We start from the raw sequence: 19,907 nt of genomic DNA, 5'->3' as shown, positions 1-19,907 counted from the left end.
TTTAAAGATCTACTTTTGTGTATATTTGAGAGTTGGAATTTAAACTCTTAGTTGTTAGGGAGTGTAAATGAACTAAATTATTCGTGAACTACTCGAAATTCAGTTCGATAAAACCTCGACTGAATTCGAGTAAATTTCTAAACGAGCTAAACTTAAGCTTAATTTTTAGGTTCGTTTGATAAACGAGTCAAGTTTGAGCTATATAGTATTCATCTTGTTAAAGTCTCGTAAGCTCGGCTCGTTTTCGAATTCATGAGTAGGCTCGCGAATAGACTTGAGACACAAGTCTCCTTAAACAAGCTGATATTAATATCATAAAAGAAATAAACTCAAATTCTATATATTTTCATAAGTCAAATCTAAATTTTCTAAAATTCAACTCTATATAATTTAATTATACTCATAAAACTTGCAGGTATTCAGATCATTAAGATTTAAGAACTCATTATTTACAAGTTTACGAGATAATTTGTATATATACTTATTTTACTAAAATTATTTAATTTTAAACGTATTAGTTTTAAATTAAAACTGATTATACATATAAATAAATTGAATTGTTCATGAACTATTTGAGACTAAGTTTGATAGAAACTTGACTCGTCTAAACTCGTTTGCTAAACCAGCCAAACTTGAGCTTATTAATACTCGGCTCGAGTTTGAAATGAGTAAAACTCGAATTCGACTCGAGCTCGAAAAAATTTTTAACGAATCAATATTGAACTCTTCAAAACTCGGTTCATTTACACCTCTAATAGTTGTGGTCAACTTTTGATGGAGGTGGTCAGTATTTTATTAAATTTAAAATTATTAATAAATGTAATAGTATATGATAATGATATAGAGAGTATTAGAAAAATAAAACTCAAAATGCCCAATAAAAAGAGACCCATGATCCAAGAACCCAAACGGGCTATTCTATAATCCGTTTCAGACCATAACCCTAAATAAGGGTTAAGGAAGGAATCCTTATCCTACCAAGACTCAATAATAGATTATATCTTACTAGGATAAGACTATCGATAATCTATATAAACGAGCAACTTTCAGGTATTTGATCTATCTTATTATCTGATCTTTTTCCTAAATTCGCCAAGGTTTTATCCACCAAACCACTTGGTATTTCTTATTGTTTTGCATATCCATTACCCGAAGGAAGGACCAAAGCATCATCATTAGTGCTATTTGTGGAAAACGAAAAAGTTTCTCATAGGAATATAAATTTCGTGATTGTTTGTATCGGTTCTTTTCCTAGGTGATTCCTGATCTCCTCACCTCGAATCGCGACAATGGATAACAGTGGTACCATCAAGGCAACAGGGGGAACTTCATAACTATGGAAGAGTATACTGGAGATGAATCTTTGACGCGAGAACAACTTTTGAATAAATTGAGAACTTGAAGAAACTCTTGAAAAAATAAGAAGGAGATGGCATCCTGCAAGGGACCCATAATGTCCGTGTTAGGAAGAATAAGGATGATATATGGAAAAGGACGGTGGAGAGTCGTGAAATTGTTGGAATGAAAATTAGAAACCAAGAAGGCGGGCATCTAGAGGCGAGATTGATGAAGGCTGTAAAGAGAATCCAAAAGGAGCAGTTGGACAATGACTTTAGAATTGGAGATGTTTCTCCCCTTTCTACTGAGATACTAGCCGAGTCTTTACTAGACAAATTCAAGCTACCGTCTTTGGACAAGTACGATAGAAAGACCAATCCACGTAACCACCTGACTAACTTTCGTACAGCCATACTCCTCCAGAATATCAATGATATGGTCTTGTGCAAGGTCTTTCCTTCCACTCTCACTGGATTGGTGCAAAAGTGATACCAACACCTTCTAGCTAACTCCATTCATAACTTCAAGGAATTAGTTTATGCCTTTAAATAGAGATTCATCAAATGTATCCCTCCCAAAAAGTTATCTTCTTACCTTCAGAAGGTAAAGCAAAAGGAGTATAAGTACTAAGAAGCTATGTAGACAGATTCAATATGGAAGCACGACATGTGAAGCAATAAAAAAATGTTGCTACAACACAAGGTTTGTGGAATCCTTAATCAAAAACCCGTAGAGACTACCATCAGTTGATGAAGAGGGTCTAAAAATATATTCACCGAGACAACGAAAGGCAAGCCCAGAAGGCGGAGAAAAAAGATAAGAAGAGATTTCAGGATGGAAGGGAGGTGCTAGGAGATAGAGGAAGGGGCGTACCAGGTGATGGATACTGGTAGACTTGAGTGAAAAAGCTATTCTAAGATCATAGAATATCGCCAATATCAAGAAATTCAATCAGTAGCACCAAACTTTCCTACCATCTATTTTGGCACTAGGCAACATAAGAGCACCCATTTAAGCAATCACTTTCCCATTTAGGCGACATAAGACCACTCTTAGGCGACATAAGAGCATCCTCTCAGGTAACCACTTACCCTATTACGCAACGTAAAAGCACCTTTAAGCGATGTAAAAGTGCTCCTAGGTGATATAAGAGCGCCCCTAGGCGATATAAAAGCACTCTTTCAGACAAGCATTTGCCTACTTAGGTGACACAAGAGCGCCCTCTCAGGCAACCACTTGCCCCCTCAGGCAACATAAGAGTTCCCTTAGGCGACATAAGAGCGTCATTTCAGGCAACTAGGCAATGTAAGAGTGCCCTTAAGTGACATAAAAGCGCCCCTAGGTGACGTAAGAGTGCCCTTTCAGGCAACTATTGCCCCCCTTAGGTGACATAATAGCGTGCTTTTAGGCAACCACTTGCCCTCTTAGGCAACATAAGAGCATCATGTCAGGCAACCAATTTCCCCTTAAGCATTATGAGCGCCCTCATAAACAACGAATACCATGGCAACATAGTATCAGATCTTATCAACATCAAGCCGCCAATGTAGGAGGAATAAATCAACCAAACCAATTGCTCCTTGGGCATTATGAGCGCCCTCATCAGCAACTGATACCATGGCAGGATAACACCAGATCTTATCAACGTCAAGTGTGAATGCAGGGGGGAAATAAGTCAGTCAACCAATCCGCCCTTAAGCATTATGAGCGCTCTCATCAGCAACTGATACCATGGCAGTATGGTACCATATCTTATCAATGTCAAGTTGCTAATGCAGGAGAAAATAAGTCAGCTAAACTAATTGCCTCTTAGGCATTATGAGCGCTCTCATCAGTAATTGATATCATAGTAGTTTGATACCATGGCAGCATGGTACCAGATCTCATCACTGTCAAGCGGCTAATGAAGTGGGGAAATAAGTAAGCCAACCAATAGACCTTTAGGTGTTATGAGTACCCTCATCAGCAACTAATGCCATAGCATCATGGTACTATGATAGCATAATACCAGATCTTGTCAACTTCAAGTCACCAATACAAGAAAAAATAAGCCAGCCAAACTAATTGCCTCTTAGGCATTATGAGCGCCCTCATCAGCAACTGATACCATGGCAGCATGGAATCATGGTAGCATAGTACTATAGTACTATGGTACCATGACCAAGAGAAAGTCTTTTAAACTCAACAAGGGATCGGAAACATTTCCTACTAAGAGAAAGCTGAAAACCCTTTCAACCTAGCAAGGGACCATAAACCTTTCCTACCAAATGAAAAGCTGAAACCCTTTCAACCCAACAACAGATCGAAAACCTTTCCTACCAAATGAAAAGCTGAAACCCTTTTCAACCCAATAATAGACCGAAAACCTTTCCTACCAAGTGAAAAGCCAAAAACCCTTTTCAACCCAATAAGGGACCGAAAATATTTCCTACTAAATGAAAAGCTGAAAACCCTTTTCAAACTAGCAAGAGACCTGAAATATTTCCTACCAAATGAAAAGTTGAAACCTTTTTCAACTTAGCAAGGGACCAGAAACCTTTCCTACCAAGTTAAAAGTTGAAAATCTTTTTCAACCCAATAAGGGATCGAAAACCTTTCTACCAAATAAAAAGTCAAAAACCCTTTTTAACTTAGCAAGGGACCGAAAACCTTTCCTATGAACAAAAAAGCTGAAAACCTTTTTTAACCCATAAGAAAGGCCGAAAACACACAAAGGTAGTCGAAAAACCACAAAGGAGGTTGAAAACTCAAAAACTTATAGGGGAGGACAAAAACTCACAAGAGAGGTCAAAAACCTAAAAATCCACAAGAGGTAAAACCCACAAAGTAGGCCGAGAACCCAAAAACCCACAAAGAAGGCTGAAACTCCGAAAACCCACAGGGGAGGCCAAAAACTGAAAAAGACCACCAAATATCAACGAAAACTCCAAATTTCAGTGATCGGATAAATAAGCTTTCTGGAGAGACAAATGCTAGAAAGAAGAAAGTTGAGAGGGGGTGTGGGGCAAATGAACTCATACACCACTTTGTATAGAAAGTGGACAAATAGAGTAAGGGAATGTCTATTCATTTTCCCAATGTACCAACGCAATGATAGAGGCACTAATGAACCTAAAGATTCGTTGAATAGAAAGGGGACTAATGATACTGATATAGAGGCCAATAGAAGAATAAAGGTCAAAAATCTAATAGAAAGAGACCCATAATCCAAGTATCCGAACGGGCTATTTTATAGCCCATTTTAGACTATAACCCTAAATAAGGGTTAGGGAAGGAAAACTTAATAACATATTCTGAATCATATTAGGATAAAACTATTAATAAACTATATATACGGGCAATTTTTAGGTGTGTGATCTATCTTATTATCTAATTTTTTCTCTAAATTTATCTTGGATCCTTTATTGACTTGGGCATTGGAGATTTTGTCCATCAAACTACTCAGTATTTTTTGTTGTTTTGCAGGTCTATTACCCGAAAAACAGGATTGAAGTAAATTAGAAATTTGGCAGTAAGATTGGGAATTATTCGCTCTTTCTAATTTTTAGAAAGTAAAATTTAGTTAATATCTTAATTATTTTTTTTATATAAAATTATCTATTAAAATGAGTATTGTCTTTTAAGTTATTAAATTAATTATAAAAATATAATAATTTACCAATTTATTTTTCCAATTAATCATCAAAATAAATTTAGTGTAATTAAATAAAAATAAACTGATGACCGTTGGGCTTCATCTCCCTCATATGAGGCCAAGCCCACGATGACAGTCCCAGACCAAAGGTCGAGAAATCTATTCAGTGAGCCGGCCTGGACCATCCGGCCTCGAGATTGGGCCTCCTGTGGGCCTCAACCCTTCCACATCTAGTCTAGTCCTGAGGCCAAGTAGGAGAGGGATAACCGGTCCATCCGTCCAGCGTGATCTGTTCACACGCGCGCCCAAGAGGGATTAAATGGCCGTTTAGCGTGGAGCAGACGTCTGACGCTTTCGTACGTCCATATCTGTGTGACAGAGGCAGGTGGCCCAATAGGAACAAGACCGTTATGCGTCACTAGCGGACAAAAGAAAAGGATAAAAGGGAGGAACACTCTCTTCTCGGGCTAAGCTTACAAATCCATTTGTAAACCCCTATTTTCTGGATCTCAGATTATCAGAATTGAATCGGTCCAATTAAATTTGATTTTTAATTAAAATCATTTCGGTTTGATTTTTATAAGTATTATAATTTTGATTTTTAATTTATTCGATTCGATTTAATTTTAAATTGAACCGACCAAATAATTATCTCTAATTTTTTTTTAAATAAAAATTGAAAATTGAGAGAATAGGATCTAAAATCTCTCAAATTTATTCAGATGTATTTATTATTATTCAGATATATTTATCATTATTCAGCTGTATTTATCGTGGCTGTGGTCACCCTAATTTTAGAAAGTGATTTATAAAACGAAACGGACCAAAATGAAAATTAAGTCTATTTTGTGGAGTGTGATTTTTTTTTTTTTTTTAATCATAGCAGTCAAAATCAGGACCTTCCCAAAGTATAATAAAAAGTCGCCCACTACTTCCTTTGTTTTCTTATTGCACTCAAAAGCCACGTTTGGATTTCATTAAATTTGCCCTTTTCTTAGTAATGTGAGTAGTCACTGAGAGCAACAGCTCTTCTACGTTTTCCACCTTTGCTAATGCTACCTTCCATCTCCGATGGCCACCACCCACCGCCACCGCCACCTCCTCCCCTCTCCTTTCCCAGTTTCATCATATTTATCATACTACCCTTCTTTTCTCCCCTTCCCCACCAAACCAAGGCAAGTCTCTCTCTTTCTTTCTGCACAAACACGCAGAGTGATTCAGTATCTCTGTCCTCTCTCTAATGTTATTGTTTGCTTTTTCAGGTCTCGCAAGATCCTCTGCTGCTTATCTATAAAGCATTCAAATGACAGCCAAAGCGCCACCAGCAACGCCAACAACCACCAGCAAGACACCAGCAATCTCCGGGTTGTGTTCGCGGCTGGTGGGACTGGTGGGCATATAATCCCTGCTGTAGCCATAGCTGATGAGCTCAGAATCGCAAATCCCAACACCCAATTCCTCTTTATTGGAACCCCAAATAGCGTGGAAAGTGCTTCAATCCCTTCTGCTGGATACCCCTTCTCTTCCATCCCACCTGTAAGATTGTATCGCCCACTACTTTCCCTTCGAAATCTTTCGCTTCCCTTCCATTTGATTCAATCAACCATACATAGCTTCAAGCTTCTTCGAGATTTCAATCCTCATGTTGTTGTTGGCACTGGGGGCTATGTCTCTTTCCCTACTTGCCTTGCTGCTTTGTTTAGAGGACTCAAGGTTGTGATCCAAGAACAGAATTCTGTTCCGGGCATTGCCAACTATGTTCTTTCGTTTTTGGCTGAGGTTGTTTTTGTGGCTTATAATTCTACTGTTGAGTGTTTTCCCAGAAAGCATAAGTGTTTGGTGAGTGGGAATCCTGTAAGATTATCATTGAGGCAATTTGTCTCCAAGGCAGTGGCTAGGAAGGAATTCTTCCCCAGGTCTGGTGGGAAGGAAGAGGCTAAGGTTATTTTGGTGCTTGGAGGGTCTTTGGGGGCCAACACTGTTAATATTGCTTTGTTGAACCTTTACAGTCAAATGTTGCTTGAACATAAGAATTGGTTTATTATATGGCAAACGGGGGTTGAGTCTTATAATGAAATGGAAAGCCTTGTTAGAATCCATCCCCATTTATTTTTGACACCGTAAGCTCTCTTCTGTTAGTTCTCTTATGTTCTGCTGTAGGTGGATAGATCTTATGCTTTTGATTCTTATTAATGTAGTATATATGACCTCTGGAAAAGAAAGGGAAAATTCAAAGAAATCTTTTTTAGTTACAGGTTAGATAGATTGAAATTGTTCTTAAGTAATGGGAGACCACTTTTATCATGGGAGAAGGCGTGTTTATCTCTTCATTTTTATTCTTTGGATGAGAGCTAAAAGTTGAACTTGTTTATTCCTGTAATGGGAAAGAAAAGTGTGACTTAGTTACCAAGCTAATTCAACGGTAACAGATATTATGAAATTATATTTGGCTTTTGATATGTGTTCTATGAATCTAACTCACAAGACAGGAGCCTAGAGAATTAAAAAAATAGTCAAATTTTGGCCCTTAAGCTGTTTTGGTGAAAATTATAAGAATGTCTGTGACCCTAATTATGTAATTGTAATTGAATTTTTCAACTATAGTTGTTTCCTACATATCTCATTGGGTTGGAATATGATTTTTCTTAGTTGATCTATATCACCTATTCTTTTTGTGTGCTACTGCAAATTCCCACTAATGACTGTAGCTTTGTTGCTTTGAAGAGATGGCTTTATTACCCTTCCCTTTTCTTTTTCCAAGATTAGTAAGTACACAATTTTGTTCTCCTTGAATTTGATGTAGTTGTGAAACTATATTCCAGGTTCCTGCATTCAATGGATTTGGCATATGCTGCTGCTGACCTTGTTGTCTCTAGAGCAGGTGCAATGACATGCTCTGAGATCTTAGCTACTGGGAAACCTGCTATTCTGGTAAATTGGAAAAGATTCTTCCTTTTTCTATCTTGATTGAGTCTTCATTGACATAAGCCTTAATTTTCTTTCTTATAATTATTAGAATCAGCTTTTTGATAATTTGTATTCTACTGAACTAGATGAAGTGGAATGGTATTTCTCTCATTTGGAAATGCCTTATCACATACTTGGTTGTTGTATTCAAAAAATCAGTATACTTGATAGTTCATATGCTTTGATACTGATACAAAGCTTGAGATAGAGGACTGTGCTACGTGATCAAAGCTTGATTGTTATGTCATTCATTAAAGTATATAGTTGAATGAGAATACTTCATGTCAAACTTGGGGCTATATTGCAGAGTATATTGATGTAACCTGCAAATTTTGTTGCTCATTAATTTTTATTAACTTGACGACTAATTCCACACTGCTAGTGGAAGCAATTCAAGGATTTTCTTCATGGACATTAATTTGACCATTTCAAAAAAGTAGAAACTGAAGAAAGATGTGAATTAGGGGTTAATCATCTTCTGTTGACGTTTGTAACATACATCTTTTATTACAGCCCTGGTACTCAAAGTTTATTGATAGATAAATTTCTATATTTTATTTTTTAAGCATCCCAAAAGCAGAGAAATCATTAATCCATGTGTATATATATGTAAATTATAAGTTTACTGCTAATAAAGGGTTTGATGATATTGGAAACCCCCCTAAAGCAAAATTTGCATCGCGTAAGTTAAGGAGTTCCATGTTGCATAATCACAAAGGCAAATAAATATTTCACAGCAATCATAAAAGAGTGGATGAAAGAACAATATGGTTAGTTATGCGATTGCGTATGTTAATCTGTACTAATTTGTCTCTGAAGATATTATAACCATGTATTTTTTATGCGTAAGACTCTAACAAGTTTCATCCTAAAATTGTAGACTGTGGGATTTTGTTGTTAAGAGTATCAAGCCAGTGCCACCACCAGCATAAGTTTGAACAATTGAGCTCTTTTGTATCAGAATATGAAACTAGGAGCCCAATTGACATTGGTTTTCATGATGGATGTTGAGATGTTCTTAAATGCATTAAGGCTTCGTATTTCTTTTTGTGTGCACTCTGATGCTTGACTTCATATAAATTCAAATCCATATCACTTCTTTATGATCAAGCTATCCATTCAGCTTTTACTTTGCCCAAATTGTCAACTGTTAGGTTGGTTATATTGCTTGAAGACATAATATCACTCTACTTTGCAGATACCATCACCAAATCTAGAGGAAGGACATCAACTAAGAAATGCTTCGCTAATGGCAGATGTAGCAGGTACGAGGGTTATAACTGAAGATGAGCTAGATTCAACTACCTTGGGAGCCACAATTGAAGAGATTATAGGTAAGTTAAACATGTTGCTTATTTATTCTGCCCGATAGGGGAAGAAATGAAAGAAAAAGTGGCTATTTAAATAATTTTTGCTTCAAATGGTTTCTTTGCCCATGAAATATGAGAACTCAACCTCATACATGCATGGCTCTTTGGAAATTTTTTCAGCTGCATGAAAAATATAATTTTTTAAGGAGCAAGAAAAGGGAACATATGTATTAACAAGATGGTAACTGGGATATTTTAGCCAATGTTAGGTGATGAAATTTGCTTTTACTTTGCGTATAGGCAAGTGGAAAGTATAGCAGTAATTTTATTTGAATCAACCTTTTTTTTTCTAAATCTTTCTCCTTTTATTTCCCTCAACCAGAAGTTATGTACATTTTTGCCTTTCATCTCAACAAAACATCAATATTTGGGAATGCCCATATCCATCGAATACAAATGAAACAAAATCAGTAAATTGTGAAGTAACTTGAATAGGCTACAACTGGAAAAGCTTGCCAAGTTCATTTTAGACCATGAGCCCAACAAAATTAGTAATTTGTATGCAAGACATGTAATGTGCTAAGCTTTTTCTGCAAAATTATGAGAATTTGATGAATCCTAAAGGTATATCTAGATGTTATGAAGGATAAGGTAGTGGCCTATCCTTATCTAACAACTTCCTTACCAACTGTTACCAACTGAAAAGGTACTGGAATCAGTTAAATTCCTTGGGTCAGTGCAGATGTTTCGGGAAATTTATGTAATAGGATCTTCACATTGTCAATTTCTTTTTGTAGTTTTTATTTTTATTTTTTAAATAATATTTTGCATACAATTATAATGCTAGATGTATTATAGTAAATTTACACTTTGAATAATTTCATTTTGTAACTGAAAAATAATTATATGGTTGCTGTAGCAGGAGACAAGGATGTAATGGCAGATATGTCAGAAAGGGCTCTAAAAGCTGCAAAGCCAGATGCCTCTGCAGAAATCGCATTGCATATTCTCTCCCTGGTTGAGGCATCTACTAAGAAGTAGCAATAAGTTTACTTGGTGTATGAAATTAAATTTGTTTCTGCTGGTTAGATCACACTTGCTGTAAATCTTTCTTATGGTACAAGAATCTTCTACCCTTAGCTGTGGCGTTTTTCATAGGAATCAGATTTACAGCAGAAGCTAAGAATGGAAGATCCTCTTAGAAATTTTTAAGGTTAGAATCATGGTAGAATGTAATTTCTATAGATTTAGGGTGGATGGTTTTGAAGGAAGTGATCTCACATTCAAAACTTTAACATTTGCTTGAAAGGAAGAGAGGGTTCATGATAGTTGTAGGGATATATGTCCTGTTTTTCTTTGTGCAAGGAAGTGAATGTTCATGCATGTGCACCAAAAACCTGCGGCAAAGGCCCCAACATAAGCTTACCCATTTCACTTGTCTAGCATTCAACACTCTTCTGTGGCTGCTTCTCAAATTTCAAGGTCACCTTTAACAATGAATACCCAGTTCTCAGAATCTCCAACGATGATTATATCATTAAAGATATCTTCATTAATTCTATAACAATCAGTGGTTCCTCGTATCTAATGCTGTGGTCTATGAGGAAGAAACATGTCCAGCTCCTTTGCATAATGTGACCCTTGATCTTATACAATTGCACATCAAAGCCTAGGCGCTCTGCTTCCAATTCTACAGCTTGTCTTTTTCTGCGTTTCACTTTTAAGAACTGATGTTTCTCTGCAGCTGTTCTTTGAACTCATGCGACTACTTCGTCAATGCTCCTTTGACACTAGTGGTGAACATGTTTATAGTTTGTTTAGTAAGAATTACACTGAGATTTTGAAGCTGGGTTTCCTCTTGAATTGGACTTCTCATAATTTCAGGCAGTTGTGAGACAGTGGTGGTCACTGTGGATGTTGAGAATGATGAATTTGTTTGTTCAGTCATGATCGGACTCAGTTCCTGTGATGAAGGTAAAGATCTCCATGAAATTCAAGTTCTTTTCTTTTCTGTAAGTGTAGCATTGGATCATTTCAATATCTGTAAATTGACCCACAAAAGATCACAGAATTGAGAATATATTCCATTCAACTGAATATCAAAATAAATCATTTCCATAAAAATTCCAGTACTATAATTTCAATAAGCATGAACTGCTAAATCGTCCGGACCCCTATCATTTCAACTCAAAAATTTGAAGCTTCACACCAATGAATGAATTCAGATTATGTATACTGGTAAAATCTATACACCATGTTGGGAGACGAGGAGAGGACTAAAGAGCAGCAGCAATCTGAAAGAACTACATCCAAGACGATAATGAAAGAACACCGGCTTTATCCTCGAGCCACCGGTTCAGTCTTGCAAACCGGGCAAATATTTTTCTGTGCAAGCCATTGCTTTATACATTGCATGTGAAAGCCATGTCCACAATCCAGCTTCCCCAGCTCATCATCTGCTTCATAATCCTCCTGTATATAGACGTGTAAATGAGAGCAATGATGAGATAATTAAAGAAATGAGAGATGAAATATGATGCTGGAAGTATTACCTGACAAATGCTGCAGTTCTTATCCGGTATTATGGGTAAATGTGATGAAAGGTCGTTGATAATTGAGAGCTTCATTTTCCTGACACATTGGCTCATTTCATCTTCTTTCAGTCCAGTACTCACATGACCAATTCTCTCACCTAACTCCAGCAGTTGCTGTTAGCACCAAGACAAAGAAATTCTAAATTATTTTACCAGCATTGCGTGATATAACATAGCTATAGTGAGCCTGGTGGACAAGCTTAAGCAGAGACTGAAAAAGGGGTTCCCACAATACAATTCCACTCCCACTCTTCAGCATTTTACTTACAAAATTGCCCACCGGAAGAACCGAACCCCTCCGATTTGCACTCAGTAGCCCGACACACCATTGCCAGGAAGTATAATCGAAATAAAAGGCAACTAAAGGGATATAAACTACCTCATATGACATGTGATCGATATCGAGCCTCCAGTCGCTATATCTATCCAACCTTCCTCCCATCATAAAACTATTCTGGAGCATCATTATCTGCAATTTAGCAAAGGGGATTTAAATTGTCTTAAATTCCAAGAAGAAATATTCCAAAGAGCAATTTAAGAAACATATGATTGAAAGCTTCCACCCAACAGACTCTTAATTATAAGTTATAACTCATTCACCAAACCTTTAAGAAATAATTTTTTTAGAAAAGATCATAGACATCTTAATTTCTTTGGCCAAAGTTAGGAATAAGTGAACTGAAACAAAACTTCAACTTGCCCTGTCCTAATCCGCAAGTCATGATACAACTCGGTTTGTAGCTTACGAATGATCAAAATCCTAAACAATGTAGGCAAATAAACTAATGCAAACTAAGAATTCAACCAGCAATGTCATTACGGAATACCTGCAAAGTGTCATTTCTTAGCCCATCTTTGAGTTCTTGTTTCAATCTTTAGGATATCGTTATGTCCCATTGAAACATCACCCTTTAACCACCCCCCCCCCCCCCCGGGTAGAATTATATGTTGCAATATTTGACAAAGCAAGATGAAAGAAGGAAACAGCTTACAAGCTTTGAACACTTTAAATCGTAATAGTTTCTTCTTCTAAGCAGATCAATATCAAACATCAGGGTTATAGAGGATTCACTTCCGTTTTCACAACTTGGTTGCTAGCTGGCCCTCAAACTGTTAACCCAGAAACAATCTCTATCTCTCCCCCTCTCCAACAAGAAATTGAAAATTGAGAAAAATTGACACTAGGATAACAGTGGAGATTAAAAAAGATAAAAGTAACAATTCTCCATCCTCTTCACTCCCCTATGACAAGAAGTACAGAAGAAATCATTAAATTTAAGTTGAGGGCTGTTGTTGTATATTAAAAATCAAATTTAGTTATCTAATATATCTTGAGAGAGAGAGAGAGAGATGTTTCAATAAAGAAAAATCATTTCCATGAGAAAATCAGCCTATCCACCATAATAATCAACACCTATTCATAATGCAGTGCTCTCTGATCACCCAGTGGAAGCACAAGCACGCCAAGATAACATGACACACAGAGACATTAGAGTAGAAAAACTTTAAGCAATGGGCACACCTCAGCTAAACCATCAGGAGAAGGATGCCGAACATGCCGGTAATATCTACTTCCAAAGACTTCAGATTCAGGGTAAGATGCTACAAAAGCAGGGTCCGTATCCAGAAAAGGAAGAGTTTCAGGATTCACTGTGGCCCGCCTCCCTAAATATGCAGAGCGCTGACAAGATTCACAGGACACAATAAGCTACATACAAAAATAAGTCATAAACACAAAAACTACATGCACAAAGTGAACAGTTAAGCAGAAGAAAATCAAATTCTTAGCTCTGCACATGAAAAACAAACCTAAACAAGAAGTGAATCCAAGAAAAAACAATCTAAATATGAAGCCAAGAAAATCAACACCCGAGAGAAGTGTGTCCTCTAATTCTAAAACCTGCGGTACTTATCAACAATCTCCGTATAAGTTAACAGTTAAGCTGATATGGTAGGGTCCGCAATTTTAGCCCCATAGAATTTTTTTTTTTGTCATTAACCATGTAAGATCATACGTGCACGCATACAGAGATTAATAAAACAATAGCACATAGCAGAGCCCCCATCCTCTCAAAAAAGAAAACACACACACTACCACCACCACCATCAAAAGAAAAAGTAATTTACATAGAACAATGAGAAAACAGGGAAGGTGGAAAGAACAGAATAGAAGCAAAAGGGATCTTGGACTCCAATGGTGATGATACCCAAAAATATAACACTAATACTGATGCTAATTACACTCATAAACTATGGATTGATATCTAATAGATGAAAGTTTAGAAAACCCTAATACTTTTCTAAAGAGATTGGTATTGGGATTTACCAGCCCCTGCAATCCCAAACAAGACATTAATAAATAGCAGAAAAATCAAAAATAAAAAGCAACCCAATATCATAATTATAGGATAGATTTTGGTAGTAAATAAATCAAGCAATTAACTCGATCAACTGCCCCTCAAAATAACTTAGTTCAAACCCAAAATAAATTTTGTTGAATAACAGCAATAAATGCATTAAATCTTAGATCAATTGCCGAGCAGAAAGTCAATAACCCTCCTGAGATCAAACACAAATTGAACCTTTTATTATATAGATAGATGTTTTCCAATTGAGAATCTGTCAGCATCCATACTATACCTGGCCATAGCTGCATTATACGTACAAGAAAGCAAGAAAATGAAGTGAAGTGATGTGAAGTGTCAAAGAAAGAAGCATTAAAAGTATACCTCCCTCTCCCTTTGATTGATTTTGTTGTTGTCCCCATCAATCTTCCCTCTCCCAGACGCATTTCTCCTCCCCACAACACAATCCACAGACCCAACAACAGCATCCGAAGAAAACCCAATTCCAGGGCCACACCACACATCCTGAATAACCAAACAACTCCCAGGATTCAAACTCCCACTATTCCCATTGTTGTCGCTGTTTCCATTGCTGTTGCTCCCTTCACCCAGACCCTGCAAGCTTGGTTTGTTACTCTCACCGCAAATCCTTATATTGTCTTTCTTCCTTTTCTGCCGCTGCAGATTATTTTTCTTCTTCAGCCTCTTCCCCTCCCACTCCGCCGATGACCGTATCATCGCCGGCACCGACACTTGCTGCGCGGCCCCAGCGGTGCATCCTAAACCTCTGAATGTGGTGCTCTTTTTCTTGGTGGTGGGCTCAGCGGTGTTTGTGGAGAAAGGGGAAAGGAAAATAGAGGAGATTGTGGATTTGGAGGAGCGAGAGATATGTGGGTTTGGATCTGTTTCTTGTATAGAAATGGGATTTTCTTCTTGCTGATGATGGTGATGGAATTGGTTTCTGGGTTTTCTTAGCTTGATTTGGTCTGCTATAGTGGATGAACTCTCTGCAAAAACAGGCATGATTTTACAGAGAAACAAACAGAAAGAAAAGGAAAATCACAAGTAATTAAGCTTCAGAGAGAGTAAAAGAGATAGGGAATGAGGAAGAGATTTGTTTTTTAGTTATTATGCGATGAAAAAGAAGAGATTTTGATTAGCATTGATGAGTTTGTCTCTTTATTGAGATTTTTTAAATTAAAATGAAAATGGAAATAGTAAAGAAGGGACCTTTGAGATTAATTTGAAAGAGGGTGTAGTTAGGTGGGCTAGTGTTTGTCTTTGTTGTTTGTTGGAAAGGAAAAGAAAGGAAAGGAGAGAAAAGAAAATAAAAGAAAAGAAAGATGGTCAATTGCTTAACAAAGAAAGAGCACAAGACTCAAGACTCTGGAATCCATTAAAGAGCTTTTGCTTTCTTTATTTGCTATAATTGATGATGCTAACTTATCCATGAAAAAAGCAGGCTTCTCTCTGTTCTGCTGAATTTCATTTATTATTTAAGAAAATTATCAAGTGAATTTTGAAGTTTTAATTATGAAAAAAAACTAAAATTTGATCCTAAAATATGAAAAAAAAATATTAATTAATCTATTAATTTTAGAAAAATACATTAAAATATTTTTAAAATTTTAAAATATTTACTAATTAATAAATTTTTATAAATGATAGGAATTAATTAATAATTTTTTAAATTTTAATATTTTTATAAATATAAATCTCTTTTAGTTAATTTACTTATTTTCATACTATAATTTTTAATATGTTAAACAAAGAGGAGAAAATTATTTTTTAAAATATTTTTTTTAATAGTAATGAAATAATATCAGCCATAAAAAATGAAATGACGTCAAAAATTTACATTATAAAAAAAAATAAAATTTAATTAAAAAAAAAAAGAGAGAGAGTCGAAATGTGGATGGACGAGAATGGAAAGGGTCCCACCAGGAAGTCACAAGGTCAGAACAAAGAAAGAGAATTGTATTTGGGTTGCATTTTAAAATATATTTTATGAAATTGATTATATTTTATATAATAAATTAATTTTTAGACTTTAAATTATGTCATGTAGAAATTAGAAATTAACGATTTATCTTATATATTTTGACCAAAATAAAATGTATTCCATCCATATTTAAAGAAAAACCTAATTTTTTCAGTTTAATAAAATAAATAAAAAATATAAAAATTAAACTATTTATTTTTCAAAATAAAGATAAAAATAAATATACTTTAAGAATATTTTAATTGATATTGCTGTAAATTTAATAATAATAAATTTTTTAAATAAAATTTAACTATTATATATATAATAATATTGATAAAAAAATCTATTTAACTGTACAAAATTTAAAAATAAATATTAAAAATAATCATAATCAAAATTTTAATTTTTTGAAAATATTATATATAATTAGTACTGAATATTTAATCGGTTTGATTCAAAATTGAATTAAATCGAATAAAATAAAAAAATTAAAATTTTAATATTTATAAAAATCGAATCGAATTGATTTTGATTAGAAATTAAATCAAACTGAATCAATTTAATTCGATCCAATTTGATTCAGTTTGATGAATTTGAATTTTTAATAAATTTATTATTTTTTATATTTTATTTTTAATATTTTAAAATTTAATTAAAATATATTAAAATATATTCTTTTTATATTATTAAAAATAATATATTATTATTATTATTAATCGGTATTTAATTTTTTTATTTTTCTATTAAAATCAAATTTAACTGAAATAATTAAAATTTTTAAAATTAAAAATCAAAGCAAAATAAATAAATTATTAAATTTTTTTTAATTTTTTTTAATTTAAATTAAATACAGTTCATGTTAATGTTCGATAAATTTAAACTCTATATCATATGTTAATTATACTATTGCCGGTATAATTCAGATGACGAAATTAGGGTTAGAAATCGAGTCTCTTTAACTCCATTACTCGTAATCATGTGAGCTACTGCTGGTCTCTATTTAACTCCACACTTTGTCTTCGCCTTAAAGCATCCTTTTCGCAGTCGGCCTCCATGTTTAGCTGTTATCATATGGCTGTTCAAACTTCAAGATACTCTTACTCTATTCTCACAAAAAAATATATTTATTATTAAAATAATAATATTATTGAACTAATGCCGATAATCGCCGGACTTCTCCATCCCATCATGAGGTCAAACCGACAGTAGCAACCCACAATTCGGAGGCTCCTAAACTCTCGAATAAGTCGAGTCCAACCCGTTCATTCTTCAGACTGTATCTCTATTTAAGTCATTTGATTGGACCAGTCCAACCCAGTTTAGTCTTAAAAGAGGGAAAATACCCTCCTCTAGGACTAAGTTCTCCTAAGTTTATAAAACCCTTATAAAATCTTATCGTTCTGAATATCAAATTATCAAATACCATATTAAAATTATTAAATTTAAGAAAACTTAGATCTAAAAATACCACTTTTTAATGATTTTTTTTTTTGAAAGCAAATTTATCAACACTGTGGCCGTCAATTAGGAATATTGTCCTCAGAGCTATTAGCCTTTCCATTTAACATGAACAAAAGCCATGGAGTGCGTCAATCGCGGTAACATTTTAACTAAAATTTTTATATTTTATAAAAAAAGTAAAAATAATAATAGATGTAATAATTTTTAAATTATTTTCATTTATTTCATAAATATATTAAATTTATTTTTATAACAATGAAAATATTTGCTATCATAAATATAAAATTTGTTATGATATAAACTTTATAAAATATGATTAATAATGACATGAAAACTATTCATATTTTTTAATAAAATATATTAAATAAAGAAGAGATGCTGATTTCCACTTTTTTTTTTTTTTTAAAATGCTAAACAAAGCTGATTGGTTGCTTTTGGCTTCTCTTTCTTTAATCTCAAGTCTTCCCCATTCCTTTCCCACCTTTCATCGATTCCCTTTTCTTTTTGTTTTATTATAATTTAATTAATATATTAATTGCTAAAGCTTTAAAGAATCTAATTAATTGAATATTTAATCAATATGATTTGCATTATCAAAAGCTTAAAGTTATTAAAATCTATTATATAGTATGAGATTCTTTCAATGGAAAATTATTATTAAATGTTTATCCTATAAAAAAATTTCTTAATTAATTTTTTAAAAAAATAAAAAGATATAAATATTAATTATAATATAATCGATGATTAAAATTTTATATATATTTAAAAGCATTTTAATATTTTAAAAAAATTAAAGGAAAATTAAACAAACCAAACCACCAATATAATAGAGCAATTAAACATACAAACTAACAAATAGATGACTGCAGTATTCACTCGATTTAATTTAAAATCGAACCGAATTAAATAAATTAAAAATTAAAATTTTAGTATTTATAAAAATTAAACCGAATCAATTTTGATTAAAATTCAAATTGAATTGATTCGATTTGATTTGATTCGATTTGATCAATTTAAATTTTTAATAAATTTTTTATTTTTTATACTTTATTTTTAATATTTTAAAATTTAATTGAAATATTTTAATTTTAATATAATTTAATCTCTCTGTATTATTAAAAATAATATATTATTATCACTAATCGGTTTATTTTAAATTTTTTTAATTTTTTTAATTAAAATCAAATCGAACTAAAAAAATTATTTTATAGATGCTTGTCATTATCATTTGAAAAAAAATATTTTATTAGATAAGTTCCACAATTGAAGGCTTTAGTTTTTATTTTTTTAAAAAAAATTAGGATAAGCATGAAGGTGATTGATGTAGAAAAGTTAAATGAAAAGAGTTTGGTGAGCTCATAAGCTAAAATAAAATCTTCTCTCTTAATAATATGGGTTTGCTAGTCCCTACTTCTTTCTTCAACAACAAACAAAATCTTGTCTACATTCATTTTCATCCATTATTTATATTTTTCTGGACCATATTAGATTTTAAAAAATTAAAATATTTTATTTTAAAATCAAAACTCTTTCATTATAAGATTAAATTAATCATTGAACTATTAGTGTAGTAATAAATTTATCTTTTATATATATTAATGGTTAATAATAACTTTATTTTTTTTAAAAAAAATTATTCTTATATATTTTTAATTAAAATTTTTTTAAATAATATTGGTAAAACTTGGAGTTGGTGATATGTAAAAGAAAAGTGATGGGTATCATCAATTTTAGGAGGAGGAGGTAAAGCACATGCTAAATTTAGATGCTAAAAGAACATCAAAGTTTTCTTTAAGCTTAGTTAAACTCAAATCCTAACTCTCCTACCAAAATGTAGGAACATGAAAACGACATCACATTTTGCGTTTATTATTCTGAATTTGGAACCATCATTAAGGATTATACCGAGATGCTGCTAGAAAGAATGGGTTTTAATATTTCTTGAGTTACAAGGCAATCTAACAAGGCGACTCATTATACGGCAAGAGCTTCCTTAAGTTATACTAATTTTACAGAGTGCGGTTTTTGATCTGAAAATGCTGATGGCCAAAGGAGAGAGAGCAATATAAAGAGATGGGTACTCCAGAATAACACAATGAAGTAAAGCCTGCAACTACCAATTGGAGCTCCATCCAAAACCCACAAAGGAACCTTTAGAATGCTAGAGCTTCAAAATTAGAAGAACTAAAACAAGACTAGATCAAATTAAATAGGGAAAGTGCTATGGAAGAGCAAAGAGGATTCCTCATCTGGTTCGAAATGACTACAAGGACA

The 19,907-nt window shown here is 33.7% G+C and overlaps 2 protein-coding genes across 3 annotated transcripts; one reads left to right on the top strand and one right to left on the bottom strand.

Annotated features, from left to right (window-relative positions):
- Nucleotides 1-5,917: 5,917 nt before the first annotated feature.
- Nucleotides 5,918-10,577, top strand: LOC110624499 (UDP-N-acetylglucosamine--N-acetylmuramyl-(pentapeptide) pyrophosphoryl-undecaprenol N-acetylglucosamine transferase). Of its 2 annotated transcripts, none has more exons than XM_021769684.2 (5): nt 5,918-6,147; nt 6,235-7,092; nt 7,795-7,903; nt 9,138-9,273; nt 10,169-10,577. In XM_021769684.2, the coding sequence occupies exons 1-5, from the start codon at nt 6,044-6,046 to the stop codon at nt 10,288-10,290; spliced, it is 1,329 nt and encodes a 442-aa protein (XP_021625376.1). In that variant the 5' UTR covers nt 5,918-6,043; the 3' UTR covers nt 10,291-10,577. The 2 variants fall into 2 exon arrangements, with proteins under 2 accessions (XP_021625376.1, XP_021625386.1); XM_021769694.2 differs by having other exon boundaries at nt 5,919-6,147; nt 10,172-10,577.
- Nucleotides 10,578-11,310: 733 nt separating this feature from the next.
- LOC110624508 lies at nt 11,311-15,608 on the bottom strand. Its single transcript, XM_021769707.2, has 5 exons — nt 14,573-15,608; nt 13,366-13,524; nt 12,223-12,312; nt 11,802-11,957; nt 11,311-11,721 (listed from the first exon to the last, which is right to left on the bottom strand). The coding sequence occupies exons 1-5, from the start codon at nt 15,209-15,211 to the stop codon at nt 11,587-11,589; spliced, it is 1,179 nt and encodes a 392-aa protein (XP_021625399.1). The 5' UTR covers nt 15,212-15,608; the 3' UTR covers nt 11,311-11,586.
- Between the last annotated feature and the right edge of the window lie 4,299 nt (nt 15,609-19,907).

This window comes from Manihot esculenta, chromosome 1 (genome assembly GCF_001659605.2).
Source record: "Manihot esculenta cultivar AM560-2 chromosome 1, M.esculenta_v8, whole genome shotgun sequence".
Lineage (NCBI taxonomy): Eukaryota > Viridiplantae > Streptophyta > Magnoliopsida > Malpighiales > Euphorbiaceae > Manihot > Manihot esculenta.
Note: the sequence above shows the minus strand (reverse complement) of the source record. Positions and strands in the feature narration are given on the sequence as shown.

Bases quoted from the DNA above. Each gene is read 5' to 3' on its own strand.
- LOC110624499 (XM_021769684.2), top strand. From the start codon at position 6,044: ATGGCCACCACCCACCGCCACCGCCACCTCCTCCCCTCTCCTTTCCCA. The intron at 6,148-6,234 runs GCAAGTCTCTCT...TTGCTTTTTCAG, and splicing joins CCCTTCCCCACCAAACCAAG to GTCTCGCAAGATCCTCTGCT. The intron at 7,904-9,137 runs GTAAATTGGAAA...TCTACTTTGCAG, and splicing joins CTGGGAAACCTGCTATTCTG to ATACCATCACCAAATCTAGA.
- LOC110624508 (XM_021769707.2), bottom strand. From the start codon at position 15,211: ATGCCTGTTTTTGCAGAGAGTTCATCCACTATAGCAGACCAAATCAAG. The intron at 12,313-13,365 runs GTGTGCCCATTG...GCTAAATTGCAG, and splicing joins CTCCTGATGGTTTAGCTGAG to ATAATGATGCTCCAGAATAG. The intron at 11,958-12,222 runs GTAGTTTATATC...TGGTGCTAACAG, and splicing joins TCGATCACATGTCATATGAG to CAACTGCTGGAGTTAGGTGA.